Consider the following 14735-nt stretch of genomic DNA (forward strand, 5'->3'; position numbering starts at 1 on the left):
CGCCATCTGCAATGGAAATTCGACTGCAAATGGAGATGAAATTAAATGTTTCTCATCCTTCGCGTTTGTACACGTCATCCTAGTAGCTAGTAAAGGATGCCGAATGCTTAAGCATCTGCTTAAGAATAGGTTAGGTTAGGTTTCTTTTTCCCTTTGATATAGTTACATTTATACCCTATACCAAACGTGGCATTTCAAGATAACTTATTTAGCCCAACGAACTTTAGACCCTCTTCAATTTTTCTCTCTCCATTCAAACAGACCCCCTCTCACTCTCTCGCGCATTGTTATAAACGCAGTTATCACGATCCATACGTACAAAATAAAAAACAAAAATATGAAAATATAAGTGTACCCTATCTTACAGTAGAGCAGTGTAACAAAAATAAAATATCTCACTGACGTTTCAACATCTTAGCGCATTATATCATATAATCTACTTGTATTATATCACATTTCAAATTTGCTTAAGAAAAAGTAGCGACTATGAATACCGGCCATAATGTCGTCTGTTACATTTAATTTCATAAACTGCCAAACCGGCGTCCAGAGACCGTGCCGCCAACTGGTGGCGGAGATCCAATGTTCCACGTTATTTAAATATCTATCAAACGTTCGAACGGCTGTGAATATTTGAATTCGATAAACTGTGTTCGTACGCTGTAGAATTTTTTAAGTAAAAATAGTACGTGGTAACAAGCGTTCATCGATCCTCGATGAATTTATCGTTCGTATATATACCTTAAGAAATTTTATGTTTATAACCTCAAAACCTCAATTGTCAATATATCTTTAAACAATCTCGCGCTACCTGTAACTTTACTACAACCATACGATTATCCAGATGGAGCCGATGACGCTGGGATCCCCCGTAGGAAGCCCCGTCCAGACGCCCGGGACCCCAGGAGCCTCTGCGTACCTCCCAAGCTTCCTTTTAGGGGACACTACAACGGTAAACTCAGCTCGCACTCCGTCGCGTAACGTTCCGCGTCATCGTCCCCGAATAACATTACCCTCGTTCTTCCAGCCAGCCAAATTGAACCTGACGAACCCGCAAGACACCCCGAAGCAGTTGCACATGGGCCACGGGAGCCTGACGTCCCCGCTGTTGCATTATGGTACCCCGGACTACAGAACCAACCGGCAGAAAGCTGTATTCGGCAGCGCTAACACGCCGAACACGTCGCAGATAGTCACGGAGAGCCACACCGGTGGGCCGCCAACCAGAGGCCTATTCGATAGCCTGGACACTTCGCAAGTGACGTCGCCGTATATATCGGCCGCCAATCAGAGCATCTCGTGCAACCAATCTAGGCTTCTAATGAACTCGATGAACAACTCCGTGTTCACCGATAATTCACTCAGCGGGAATGCAAACGAGTCCCAGGGTCTTCTGCAATGGGTGACCATTTTCGGCTTCCCACCGAGCGACACTAACACCGTCCTCTCTCACATCTCGAGCAGAGTTCGCATAGTGGACAAGCATCCAGCCCCGCATCCGACGAGCAATTGGATACACTTGAAGTGCGCCTCGGAGCAAGAGGCGCAGAGAGCACTGGCGTGCAACGGGAACATTGTTTCTGGGTCTATCATGATCGGAGTAATTCCGTGCACGGACGAGGGCGTGATACTGGGAGCTGATAAAGAGAATCGCTCGAAGCTGAACGGGAACGTGAAGTCGTTCTCGAATTTGGGAAGGATGAATCAGTCCCCCGAGTATAGCACCCCGCGCACGCCGATTAGAATACAGAATGCTAGGCCCTTGGCGGCTGGCTACAACCAGCACCTTAGCCCCCAGTCGGTCAGGTCGCCGGAGAATGTGCCGCAGAAGTCGACGGGGCTGGTTTCGAAAGCGATGGAATATGTGTTCGGATGGTAGCCTTCGGCGGAGGGAATTGTAAATGTTGCTGGTTAATGACAAATATTATTTAATATGTAATTCTGCTGATGTCTTTATAAAAATTGGATACAATACAAACGTGAATCATTCGAGAGAGGAATATTTAACGATCCTACAATGTTACTTATCGTATTTTCACTACATCGATAGTATGAAATATAAATCTTTATAAACATCAAATAAGTATCACACGACGTTCCCTCTAAGCTAAATTTCTGATATATTTCTCGTCCTCTACTCTACGCCAGAGTTGGGCATGAGGCGAATAAAATCAAGTTGTTCGAGAATAACGAATAATTTTGCTCTCGAATAACTTCGCTTTAAGGTGCGCATCGACTTTGCGAGGATTGCCCGCGAGGCACGTCTCGCGGAGTGGAGAGTCTGGAGACTACCTCGGCGTGATCACTTTGTGCAAAGTGAAAAGGAACGGGGAATCCACTCCACCAGGCGTGCCTCGCGAGGAAGCCTCGCAAAGTCGATACCCTGCTTTAAGGAAGGCTCTCACTACGCCTCGCCTCGGTTCGGCGAAACTTCGGCTCGCGTCGGCTCGGTTTTCCGTACCTGAAGTTATCTGGGCTTCCTCGGTTCATGTGTTTGGTCAGATGCTCAGAAAAACTCTTCCTGTGCAGTCGTCAATTAAGTAGGCTCACACTACGCCTCATCTCGCCTCTCTTCCTCAAAATATTCTCGAGGAAGAATCCGCGGCTCGGAGTCGCGCCGGGGCGAGGCTTAGTGTGAGTCAAATTCTCAAACTACATGAGAAAAGCATAGGAAGAATGAAATGAGCCGAGGCGAGGCGTAGTGAGAGCCTGCCTTTATTCGAGATCAGTGGCGGATTTAACAGGGCGGCCGATGAGCAGTTGCCACCTGGGCCCCTACTCAGAAGGCCCCCCTAGGGCCCTGTCTTCAAAAAAAAAAATTATGATTTTATCCAAACACTATATTTTTTTTCTATACTTTTCTGTACACTTACCCCCTTTTAGTAAACTACCTTCTCATTTTCCCGAAAAAGTGGGCCCCTCAAAACGTTTGCCACCTGGGCCTTTTTCTTAAATCCGCCACTGTTCGAGATAATTCGAATAATGCCCGACTCTGCTCTACGCTATCGTATTAAGTTCCTACACTGTATTTAGCCTTATCATTAAGAAGTTGTAAAAGTACTAGGGCGGTGTTGAACCACGTGTATTGCACAGATATCAATTGAAATGGTCCGTTTCTTAACATACTTAAGAAATATCAGTAAACTTTCGCAAGCTTGCTACAAACTTGTACCTCTGATCGTGCCGTTATACGCTCTGATCTATGCTGTTCATAATTAGCGCGCTCCTCCCTAATTTGACTGTAACGCATGATCGAAATTTTATACACGCTTTCCCGTAGAAAATAAACAATCGTTATCATTCAAATTGGATTATATTAAAACGCTCGAGTCGCTATTCCTCCTCCTATATCCTGTTCACATGTAAAACACTAATTATAGTACAATCACACATTGTTTGCTCATGCTAATAAATAAATTCATATCGTCCCACAGAGCGTCCGGCGAAATTTACTTCGGACTTTCGATGGTAGCACTACCTAAATCAGTCATTTTCGGGTACTTCACTTTCTTCTTATCCAGCTCGTCCTGCACCCACAGTATCATCTTCAGCACGTGATTTAGCCGCGGACTAGTGGGCTCTCTGTGCTCCATTTTCAATATGGCTGCGTTCAGCTCGCTTGCTATCTACAGTTTTGTAAAAAATTCAGAACGCGACGTACGCATTATTAGTAAACCATTTTTTTTTTTAAACACCCGAAAATAGTAAAATTATTAATTTTCACTCGTTAGTTGATTCTGCAAATAGGCAGTTGAAACTTTGGCTGTACTTCCGAAAGGGACGGTGGCCGATCGAGATGAAACTTGGTAGGTATTACGAGGGGTGTGGAAAAACCCCAAATATAAAATTTTAGCTTTGGCAATTAATGCGTTAAAAAGATACAGGGGTTATTGTGCATAAAAGCCGATTTTTTCGGTACACCTTGCCCATTTTTTTTCATCACTTTACCACGGTCCCCCCTCTTAACAATATTTCTGTTGACTTAAGCATGGTAGCGAACCGATGTGAGTTTGGGGATGCTAAAAATGAGCCTGTAGTTACAAAATTTCAAAAATAAAAAATAGGGGCCCGGAAGGGTTCCCGGGTAGGGGGGCCTGCATCAACGTCAAAAAAATTTCCCCCCAAAAAAATGAACAATAAATTTTTATTAATATTTCGAAAACTAATAAATACCCGAAGCTACAATTTTAGATTTAGGGTCCACATCCCGTCCCCCTCCCCACTCCACCCCCCCCAAACCTCATCTCGATCGGCCACCGGTCCCTTTCGGAATAATATCCGAAACTTTAAATGGAAATAATACCGTTGCAATTCCAACTGCTCAGAATCTTTTCCAGCAGACACAAGTTGCTAAAAATCGAACATTTATTAAGGCGCATTTACAAATTCTTCCCACCACAATAAAAAAAAAATTAGGAACTGCTGGTCTACCCTTAACAAATTCGCTAAAAATAGACGCTGCATATTTTACGTCCATAAACATCCGCAGTCTAATTAATAGTTACAAAGCCAAACGCCGCTAGATACAGGAATTCGAAGATGAAAGGAGATGCTGACCAACTATTACCTTCTGCCTGTGCGTGGGATGTAGAAGATCGCTGAATGGGCTCTTGTGAGGTTCGTCAAATGCGAGCAGTGCCAGAGTACGCTCCAGTTCGCACAGGATGTTATCGTCAGATTCTCCAGCCTCGCTGAGGCGATCCTGAGCGAACTGGAGCGCCTCCTCGATTCTGCCTGTGCGGATCAGCTCGATGAGATGCAGCTGCTGCAGATGGAAGTACAGGTATCTGTCGTTGTCGAGCAGCTCCGGATGCAGCTGGTTCACGAGGTCGGTGGCCTCCTGAATGCGTCCGTTCTGGATAGCGTCCCTGATACGGATCCTATCGTCCAACGAACTCAACTCCACTGTCGGCTCCACTCCAGACTCCTGCTGGAACTTCTCCGCAGCCTCCTTCAACCCCTCTGCGCGGCGCGAATCGGTGGCACCAGGAACGTTCGAAACAGAAATTCGGGACTAGTACAATACGGATTCCGGGTTAGGAAGCTATCGTATAATGCCGCTGAAGGCGGAGCTGACCTGTGACGAAGTAATTCATGATCAAATTGTTCATCGCGACGCGCTGCGTGTGGGAGTTCTCCTCCAGCTTGGCCACCCACTCATCCTTCGATATATTGTCTTGTTTGTCCGGGAAGCTCATTGTCCTTCGGCAATTAGCATCGATGGTTACGATAAGTAATTATTAACCGAGGAAACAAGGATACAGATTCGATCGGGCGCTACCTTTCAGGAATAGGCTCCTTGGGCCGTTTGACACAACAGCTGATCCCTTATCAGCGCCCGTAAATAAGGCAGCTACGCAGAAAGTCTTAACCACCGTCGAAAACTTCGGCCGATCGGGGTGGAAGCTGAGACTGCTCCGTCGTCGCGAAGGACCAACTTCGAAAGCTGGACTCGGTGAAAGCTGTTCTGGAAACCCGACGAGCTTATTCCCTTAAAAGCTGTGCACAAACCGATCCCTTAAGCATTGACACGAGCGCCGTTTCACGGCGATTTATTCCGTCACAGCCGACTCTAGTACTAGCCGTGCTGAAGGTAAAATGGCAACACCGCGAGAGTGCGCGAGAGTTCGGCTTTGATATACCTAACCCAACCTACCGTATCAGCCTCCCACTACCCACCGGCTACAGTCTCCCTCTACCGACCTTTTGGTTTCCCGTCTATCTTTCAAATATTTATATTAATGTAAAACTGAAATCCTCTAATTATCAGAATCAGAGCAATAATGCAGGTGTTTTATTTATTTATATTAACCCTACAGATCCTTATTTCTGCGTGTAACACATTTATTTAATACAATCTGAAGCATTTTTGGACATTTTGTCTTACATGTACAGGGGCGGATTTGGGATTTTCGGAAAGTGTTTTTTTTTTTGTATCAATTTATCATATTTTTTCTCATATTGCTAAGTTAAAATGAGTATTTTTTCCTTGATAATGCCACGGCATTGGTGTGTACCAAATTGCAAGGGAAATTATGATACTACTTTAAAAGATAATAATTACAATTCTATATGTTTATTCCCCAAAGATGAGGAATTACCGAAAAAATAAATGGTTGCTATTCCTCGTATAAATTGGACACCGACAAAATATTCTGCCGGTTGTGGATGATTCCATTAAAATTTACATATCCAGTTATGGGTCCCATTCTGTTGCTAAAAAGTTAAATTGCAATATATGTATAGATCATTAATTGTGGAGGATAAAGGTAAAACTGCAGGCAATGTATATTTTGATCACTTCCAAAGAGGGGGCCTTTCTGTTCCCACTGAAGAAGTAATAACCTCATTTATTCATATGTATACAATAATGGAAGCCATAATAAATTATGGTAATTTGGAATCTCAACTTTTGCAATCTGAAAATCATAAACATATTTTATGTAAGTTAATATATATTAGTATTCAATCAGATATACATTATTTAGCATTTTCAGATACACGCATTTGTGGTCAAGCTTACCACAGTATTTTGTTTAAATTATTATCAATTTTTTCAAATATTTTATTAAACGATTATGTGAAAACCGTAAATAATAGCCAGTTGGAAATGTGTGCAGACATCACTTCTAAAAATCGTAAATTAAAAACTTTCAATAGGAATTTGAGGAAATTTTCCACAATTATAATACTGTCCTCTACCACGATTTTATAATTAACTGCATAATTGTTCCTTTCGATAGCTAATTATGCTAACCTCTTTTCCACGGACACTTAACCTCTTTGGCTTCGTACCAAATAATTTTGTGTATTTCAAGTCTCTATTAACTGATACATACCTTTATCAATTTTAAATCCTTCAATTTGGTTCAAAGATGGCTTTATCTTGTTTCACACTTATATTTTCTTGAAATCTCTGCAAATACTTCAAATATAATGCATCACAACACCAAACTATCCCGAGAGTCCACAAAATATATACTACGTTTATAAATATTAGTATACTACTGTATTACTTCTACTTACTGTAGTTGTGATATTTATGTATTGCTTATACATAATTAATAAAAAATACGGTATATTAGTATAATTTTATATCACAAAATAACGTTAATTATAATGCTGAGTACAAAACTCTACTATTCAAAATAGGACTCCCGATCCTCACATGAGCGGTGTTGCCACGTTGTATAGCACGGCTAGTCGGGCTGTGATTCCGTTTATTCACTCGGCTAGCCACCCGCGAGGTGGAGCGGCAGTTTGCGATCATGGCGGACCCGTTGAGCTTGCTGCGCCAATACAATGTTAATAAAAAGGAGATAATCGAACGCGAGAACCAGATAATTTTCGGAGAGTTCTCCTGGCCGAAAAATGTGAAGACTAACTACCTGACATACGGGTGAGTCCGCGGTCCCCGGATCCACGATTAATCCCCACAGCTGTAACCTTCAATGACTCCATTAGCTCGCTGGACCAACTCCCCGCTGCCGCGCGTGAAATGATAAACAATCGAAGGAAATCGCCCACCACCAATCTCGGAACCGATTTGTCCATTTCAAAAGCCTCGAATTTAACGTCTCGGAAAATGAAAACATTCTCAGCAACCCCCTACCTTTTCCTCCTTGCCTTTCATACCGCTCCAAATTGCGCGCCCTATCTAGGTTTTTTTATATAGTTACGAGCTTGTAGATTAAGGAATACCGACCTTATGTTTATGCTTGTAATTCTGTAACGCACAAAATCTTAGAATGTGATTACCCGTAGGTCCGGCAAGGAAGGAACGCCGAAGGAGTACTACACCCTCGAGTGCCTCTTATTCTTACTCAAGCATGTGCAGCTCACGCATCCGGTGTACGTGCGGCAGGCGGCTGCGGAGAATATTCCAGTGGTACGTCGGCCGGACAGGAAAGACTTGCTGGCGTATCTCAACGGGGAGACGGCCACGTCGGCCGCCATAGATAAATCTGCGCCTTTGGAGATCCCCACGCAGGTGAAGAGGACCGCGGAGGATGGGCTGGAGAGTGGGTCGTCGAAGAAGCCGCGTTACGAAGAGACCCACGTTCAGAAAGTGAAGGAGCAGCTTGCGGCCAGGCTGGACGCCCCTAAGGAGTCCTCTGTTACGGTGGACAACATCAAGTCTCTTTCAGAGGCGATGTCTGTGGAGAAGATCGCTGCCATCAAGGCGAAGCGTCTGGCGAAGAAACGTACGACGATCAAGGAGAACGATGATATCGGGATGGGGTCCGACTTGCGCGTTATCTTAATGGACGTGGACGATACTAAGGACATTGTCTCCAGGGAAAGGCAGTGGAGGACGCGCGCGACTATCCTGCAGAGCAGCGGGAAGATATTCGCGAAGAACATATTCGCGATACTTCAGAGCATCAAAGCCCGCGAGGAGGGCAGGCAGAAGGGTCCGGCTGCTCCGACTCCGATGGTCACCCCTCGCTCGACGCCGATGCGCCCGTTGCCGCAGCCGGCTGTGTATAATCGTTACGACCAGGAGAGATTCATCAGGCAGAAGGAAGAGACAGAGGGTTTCAAAATCGATACCATGGGTACCTACCACGGCATGACCTTGAAATCCGTGACGGAAGGCACCAATCCGGCTGTGAGGAAGCCACCGAGCAACCCTTCCACGACTCCCAGCTCCGGGTTGCTGCCTACGTCCGCGGCCAAGCTTACTCCTCAGCAAGCGGCGCAGAACAAGCGGCCCAGCAGGACACCCATCATCATCATTCCCAGCGCGAACACGTCGCTGATCACGATGTACAACTCCAAGGACATACTTCAGGATCTGAAGTACGTCAGCAACGAAGAGAAGCGCTCGCAAGGCAGCAAGCGCGAGAACGAGGTCCTTCTGCAGCGTCGCAAGGAAGGAGGGCTCACGGTCCCGTACAGGGTGGTGGACAATCCGCAGAAACTCACGAACGCGGACTGGGAAAGGGTTGTCGCTGTATTCGTGATGGGACCGGCTTGGCAGTTCAAGGGATGGCCCTTCGATGGGAACCCTGTCGAAATCTTCTCGAAAAGTACGGTTATTTCTGGATTAACGACGATTAAGGGCTGTATAATGCGATTCAGTTCAATGACCTTGGGGTAGCGTTTACGACTGGTTTAGATTCTCGCAATCACTACCGGAATGTAACTCCGGAATACGCGTCGATAATTCAGAACCCTAGACGCAAGCACGCTCTGTCGAATGGTCCAACACAAATTCCTGAGGCTGGCCTCGAGGGCTACTGGTAACTCACGAGGCCAGCCTCAGGAAGTAACGGCTATTGTGACCCAGGCCCCTCTTTCAGTCTAAGGTACCCGGAATTAATTGCTTAGCCGACTTTCCGTACGATTGTTACCTGCGTAGATGCGAAATATGTTGAAGCTAGTAGACTGTTTTATTTCTCCTTGTATTATTTGCGATGTTTCTGCATTCTAAAGGGTTTCCCGTTGATAATAACAACATTTCTACTTTCACAGTTTGCGCGTTTCACTTAAAGTACGACGAGATGAGGTTGGACGCGAACGTAGCTCGCTGGGCGGTCACAGTGATCGAATTGAGTCGGACAAAAAGACACTTGGACCGGGCTGCGCTGATGGTATTCTGGGAACATCTTGACAAGTATGTATTGGACAACGGAGAGATACTAACACGATTTTACAATGTATGACGCGTTACCTGACTCCGCCCGTTTCAATTTCTGCAGGCATATGATTAAGAACAAGCCACACCTTCGATTTTAAATTGCATTTCGTTGCGAACGATGGAAAGCCATTACTGGGCGCACGATTTTCGCTGGGAACTGATAGAAGCCTGTACATACTACCAAGGAGAGTAACATCCATGTACATACAAGCATGAAATGCGAGAATATAGCCTGTGCGACCCTTTCTGAAGGACGTGCCTGTTTGTTAAGCGGTCAGCCACTATTATTAAAGATACAGAGTATGCGGTGTTTGGTACATTCGTAACGTATACGTACCAAAAAAGAAAAGGGGGAAAAGAAATGTTATTCATGTTTCGTGAAGCGTTTATTAAAAAACCAAATAAAGATGAATAAGTAATATCCTGTACACGTTGTTTCATTCATCTGCGCCCACAGTTTCAACGCTGCGACGGGGCTGTTCAGGGACGAGACTTGAAGATCTCCAGGAATGGGATTACGTTTCTCGGCACGGTGTCAAGTCCCTTGGAATTCGAAGCACGACGGGGGCTCCCTAGGGGAGCCGCGGTGTGGTTTTCTCTGCCGAAAACCGTAGCCAAAGCAAACCGCTTCCGGGCATCGACAGTTGCCCGGCGATATACGCTCTGTTTGTACAGACAATCGAATCTTTCTAACTCGATTGCTGCCGCTCTATTAGTTTAACGGCTACGCGATAGCCGCTTCTGAAACTTTATATCCCGCTTTCGGGAAAAACATTCTCGCTGCGGGAATACACGAGGAAGATATCTCTTTTGTATGCTCAAGGGCTGCGTTATTTATCAGGCTGATGTAAATAACGTATAAATAGCCGGGGTATTTATGAGCTTGTCTTTCCTGTCATGCTTTAATAATTATAATCACTTTGCAGCTGGACATTTAATTTTCCATTGTGATCTGAGGGTGGTCTGAGACTTAGGATTAATTGCGCACACCTTCGTTCTCCCTCGGACTGCACGCAAGCAATGCCAGGAATATTGGGACACGAGGACGCAAAGATTGCTGGTAAAAGTGAGGGGAAAAAAAACATGCCAGCGGACCCGCACAAGTTTGACGGTCACCAAGGACTATTCTAACAGGTTTTGTTTCACGCTCGACGATCAAAGGTCAATTAGCAGCGGGAGAAGCATGGAACAGGAGCAAGTGATGCGTGTGCACGTAGCGCACGCTTCGCTTGGCCCGACTCGTTGCTCTGAACTTTGAAGATTAAGCTCTGCCGATCACGGGAACTACCTTGCCTGGTATCAGCATCGCGTGGGGCCCGTTCAAGCCCACGTGGAAATTTCACACACGATAGCGCCAATAACGTTCAAGATTCGTGCATTTAATGGCCTTCGATCGAACCAGCCTTATCTCATTCGCGAATGAAAAATCTTGATGCACGCGACAGACACGTGTGGTGTCTGGTCGCACGCGATCGATCCATTCGCGTCGAATATTTCAAGACGAGGGTGGAGGTGGACCAACCTAGCGAAGCTAGAAGACATCTATCAGGGTGAGAAAACGGTGAAAATCTCCACGAGGTACTTGTCGCTAACTTAAGGGAACTTGTAGGTGCACTGGGTGCAATTGGGCTGCACGCAGGGCAGGACAGGTGGCAGGTGAAGGAAGCTAGGCCTCGGCGGAAGGTGCTCCGCGACCTGGGCGTAGACGTGGTCCCTCAGCTGCTGCTGTACCCCGGAGTTGAAGTAGTTGTTGTACTGAACGTTCAGGGCCAAGCTCTCCTGGTCGTGTTGGCCGGCGTTCTTCAGGGGCAGCGTGGCGCAGGTCGCTGTGTCTGGCACGAGGCTCTTCGGGAACTGGTCCGGCACGATGTTGAAGAGGCAGTAGCCATCCCCATAGAGGCTCCTGGACAGGCTGGAGTAGATCGGAGCCAGCATTGTGCCCGCGATCTGCTCGCCTGGCCTGGCCTCGCCGATGGCCTGCGGCGGCCTGAAAGCTGAGCCATAGGCGCCAGAGTTGATGCCGAAGCTGTCGCTGGCGAAGTACTCGATCGCCTTCAGCAGGTCCTGGCCGCACCTCTGCAGCACCAGCTGCAGCACGGACAGCTTCGTGTTGGGGAAAAGGCGCGCCAGGGTCTCTACAGAGGTCTGCGACACGCTGCTCTCCTTCGCGCTGTCTGGGCTGCTGAATATCGGGCTCTTGTACTTGGGGATGCTCTCGTTGATCGCCTGTGGAGCAGAGTTTCAGAGAGGGGAAGATAAAGGCAGCTTTAAGACGATATTTGAAACAAATGGGGGATCATGGAGAGGAGGAATTATTTTTTATGATTTTTATTAGGGAGCCATATTACCCTCCCTTTTGTAAGAGCGCCGAAAATGACATTTTGTCATAATATATGTTAAATTCAATTAAATTATTTTTCTACTGTTTCCACCTTTTATCACACACAACCCTATTAGTTTACCTACAGTTTTAGCAAAACTTTTAAACGATTTAAATTATGAATCAGATTTTAGGAAGATATATAAAACTGGGGGGCCATATTACCACCCCTTCCTCTATTTATTTTGTGTGGTGGAATATGCTCCTAAATTAACTCCCTGCGATACCTACCGAAGACTCTTGAGCCTGCCCCTTGGAAGAAGAGTTCTTGGGGTCCTCGGGCACCTCGGCGTCCTCTTCCTGAGGATTATCAGCCTCCCCGGTGCCGTCCACTGGCTTAGGCTCGGTCACCGACATTCCAAAGATCTTCCCCGGCGGTAGTCGACTCAGCTTCTGTCCAGTCGCCACTTTGGCCATCTTGAGGGCTATGGCGTCCTCGGCCGCTTGCTGTCTCTTCAGGGCCACCTTCGCCGACGCACAACAAGCATGTGAAGCACGCGAGATCCCCGGTCAATGAAAAACGAAGCCGAGACCCTATCATGACTCCGCTCCCAATTTATAAATGGACCCACCGCTTAGCCCGATACTGCATATGTGTTTTCTTAGCGTCCAATGTCAATAGAGATACATATGGGACCATTTGGCACGCGTTATTCCCGGCTGGACCACCCACTATATCGTTTCACGTCGCCGGGATCATCGAGGAAGCCTGACAGGGGGGCACTCCTTTTAGATTTTACGTCTTCTCGAGGAAACAAGGTGAAGTAACCGGACCGCGGGACAGAATGGGGCCTCTGGCCAATCGCTTGGGATACAATTAAACGCCTCTGCTCCGCAGGAAAGACGGCAAGGAAGAAGCGAGATCTCCAGCCGTAAATCTACAGCTGCCGTCGGCTTTAGGCGCCAAGGTTCTCCCCAGCTATTTCGCGAGTGCGCCGCTGACAAACGTTTGCATCGAGCACCGAACGCCACCCTCGGTGGACACAGTATCGAGTGTCATAATGTCTATACAAACAGAAATGAAACGCTACACCGAGCGTTAATGGATTTAATTCCTGCCCCCGAGCCACCCCTTTGATCGACTTTCCCCCAAGCACCTAGCCGACGGAGGCACAAGTGCGACGAATGAAAGTGAATATCTCTTTGTATTGGCTCCCTTTGTCGTCGGGGAAAATCATCGATGCGGTTTGCCCGGCGAAACAAAGGGCGATTGGGCGAGGAAGAGTGCGGCACCCCCGGGTGGAAAATAACAGGGGAGGGGGGGGGGGCGACGAATCGGCAGCGTTAAATATCGAGGGTGATCCGATTGAACGAGGCGCGCGGGAAATTGACCTTTCTTCTATTCCTCTCCACCTGTTTGCGGCGGAGCAATAGGAGTCGATGAATCTGCACGCCTCGTTAAGCCTGGCCGATGGGTCCGTTGTTTGTTCAACTGTTGCACATGCATCGATACGTTTTCTACAATTTTTTTCAGTACAGTACAAAGGTGGTAGAACACTTAATCGCAATTACTGGTAGCTATTCGAAGGGATTCTCCCCTCGGAGCCTTACCTGAGCAGCCATCACCCTCTGCCTCTCCGCTATCAGGGAGCATTTCGGGCAGAGACACTCGCGGTACCGGCACTCCCTTTTGTGGCCCCTCAGCCAGGAGATCAAGCCGTGGTTCCTGCAGCGGGCACACTTTGGTCTCCTCTGCTTCGTCTCGCCCTCTTCATCCGCGCTCCCCGACTTGCTCTTGCTCTTCCCGCGCAGCATCCTCCTGGAAGACCGTTCAGGCGATCGCGGCTGCTTCCCCCATTGAATCCTCCCTGCGACGCGCTGAAGACGGGAGCACCGCGGATTAACAAGTCCTCGGACGATTGTTGATCTCGCACTGAGCGATCGCCTCTCGGGAAGAGATCTCCGCGGCAGTTTTGGATTCCTCTCCGGCGGTGACGCGATTGGCCCCCCCCGGAGGAGCGACGCGAGCCGGCTCTACGTGACTCCAGCATCCCCTCTGGAGAAGCGGCAAGACAAACATCCACCGGACCACCCTTCCGCGACGATTGGCTCCGCGGTGTTTGTTCTTTCGCCAGGTCGCTCCTCCCCGGCGACTTCGCCTCTGGCTACGCGGCCCCGCTGCCGCCGACACTTCGGAGACGGCCGAAGTAACGGGAGGAGGTCCACGCGGTCGTTGGGAGGCTTGGTGGACGCGAAGAGCAGAACCCGAATCCTCTTCAAGTCCTCGGCTTTGCTTCACCTTAAGAGGGGCTTCGAAGGTTCCAAACTTAAAAGAAAGAAACAAAAGCGTCAGGGGCGATAGGAATGTGAATAAAAATGAGGGGAACCTAATAAATACTTAGTCAACTAAAAATTACAACCCTTACCCCACGCAGAACTGTAACAGACATGTCCTTTCTATTTAAGATCATTAATACTGAAATTAATTCTTCTGTACTGCTGGAACTGATGCGCCAGAAAAAGGCCACCTTTTATATCCTGCAAATTCAAATCAAAATATAGATTATAAGTTTTCTAGCTCGACTTTTTTTCTGGTAGTACTTCCTCTTTTAAGGGGTAGTTATTCAGACTATCGTGTCAAGAAAACCCTGTCACTTAACTATGCTTTGTATTAGGCTCCGCCTGTTTATTTTCAGTAATAATAATAACATTAAGAAACGAGGAATAGTACTCGCGGCGGGGGTGGTCGGGAGCGGTAGTGGCGTGGAAGCA

General features: G+C 47.2%; 4 protein-coding genes and 1 long non-coding RNA gene across 7 annotated transcripts; 2 read left to right on the forward strand and 3 right to left on the reverse strand.

The window, feature by feature from the left end:
- Positions 1–547: 547 nt before the first annotated feature.
- Positions 548–1989, forward strand: LOC143376935 (nucleoporin NUP35-like). Of its 2 annotated transcripts, none has more exons than XM_076827736.1 (3): positions 548–685; positions 845–952; positions 1028–1989. In XM_076827736.1, the coding sequence occupies exons 2-3, from the start codon at positions 845–847 to the stop codon at positions 1877–1879; spliced, it is 960 nt and encodes a 319-aa protein (XP_076683851.1). In that variant the 5' UTR covers positions 548–685; the 3' UTR covers positions 1880–1989. The 2 variants fall into 2 exon arrangements, with proteins under 2 accessions (XP_076683851.1, XP_076683850.1); XM_076827735.1 differs by having other exon boundaries at positions 572–727.
- On the reverse strand, positions 1912–5541 carry Hou (GID complex subunit 8 homolog protein Houki). 2 transcript variants are annotated; one of them, XR_013087202.1, is made up of 5 exons: positions 5282–5541; positions 5078–5202; positions 4568–4962; positions 2517–3626; positions 1912–2476 (listed from the first exon to the last, which is right to left on the reverse strand). XR_013087202.1 is itself a non-coding variant. In XM_076827743.1 (4 exons), the coding sequence occupies exons 2-4, from the start codon at positions 5196–5198 to the stop codon at positions 3450–3452; spliced, it is 693 nt and encodes a 230-aa protein (XP_076683858.1). In that variant the 5' UTR covers positions 5199–5202; positions 5282–5541; the 3' UTR covers positions 1912–3449. The 2 variants fall into 2 exon arrangements, 1 of the variants encoding a protein (XP_076683858.1); XM_076827743.1 differs by having other exon boundaries at positions 1912–3626.
- Positions 5542–6224: 683 nt separating this feature from the next.
- On the reverse strand, positions 6225–7220 carry LOC143376944 (uncharacterized). The gene is made up of 3 exons (XR_013087203.1): positions 7027–7220; positions 6840–6916; positions 6225–6419 (listed from the first exon to the last, which is right to left on the reverse strand). It is a non-coding gene; the product is annotated as an uncharacterized LOC143376944 (long non-coding RNA).
- An 18-nt stretch (positions 7221–7238) lies between these two features.
- On the forward strand, positions 7239–10071 carry Hyx (cell division cycle 73 hyrax). The gene is made up of 4 exons (XM_076827730.1): positions 7239–7399; positions 7765–9032; positions 9478–9619; positions 9705–10071. The coding sequence occupies exons 1-4, from the start codon at positions 7269–7271 to the stop codon at positions 9739–9741; spliced, it is 1578 nt and encodes a 525-aa protein (XP_076683845.1). The 5' UTR covers positions 7239–7268; the 3' UTR covers positions 9742–10071.
- A 126-nt stretch (positions 10072–10197) lies between these two features.
- Positions 10198–14374, reverse strand: LOC143376933 (doublesex- and mab-3-related transcription factor A2). The gene is made up of 3 exons (XM_076827733.1): positions 13575–14374; positions 12255–12488; positions 10198–11869 (listed from the first exon to the last, which is right to left on the reverse strand). Exons 1-3 carry the CDS (start codon positions 13776–13778, stop codon positions 11237–11239), a joined length of 1071 nt encoding a protein of 356 aa, XP_076683848.1. The 5' UTR covers positions 13779–14374; the 3' UTR covers positions 10198–11236.
- Positions 14375–14735: the final 361 nt, after the last annotated feature.

Source organism: Andrena cerasifolii, chromosome 15, assembly GCF_050908995.1.
Source record: "Andrena cerasifolii isolate SP2316 chromosome 15, iyAndCera1_principal, whole genome shotgun sequence".
NCBI lineage: Eukaryota > Metazoa > Arthropoda > Insecta > Hymenoptera > Andrenidae > Andrena > Andrena cerasifolii.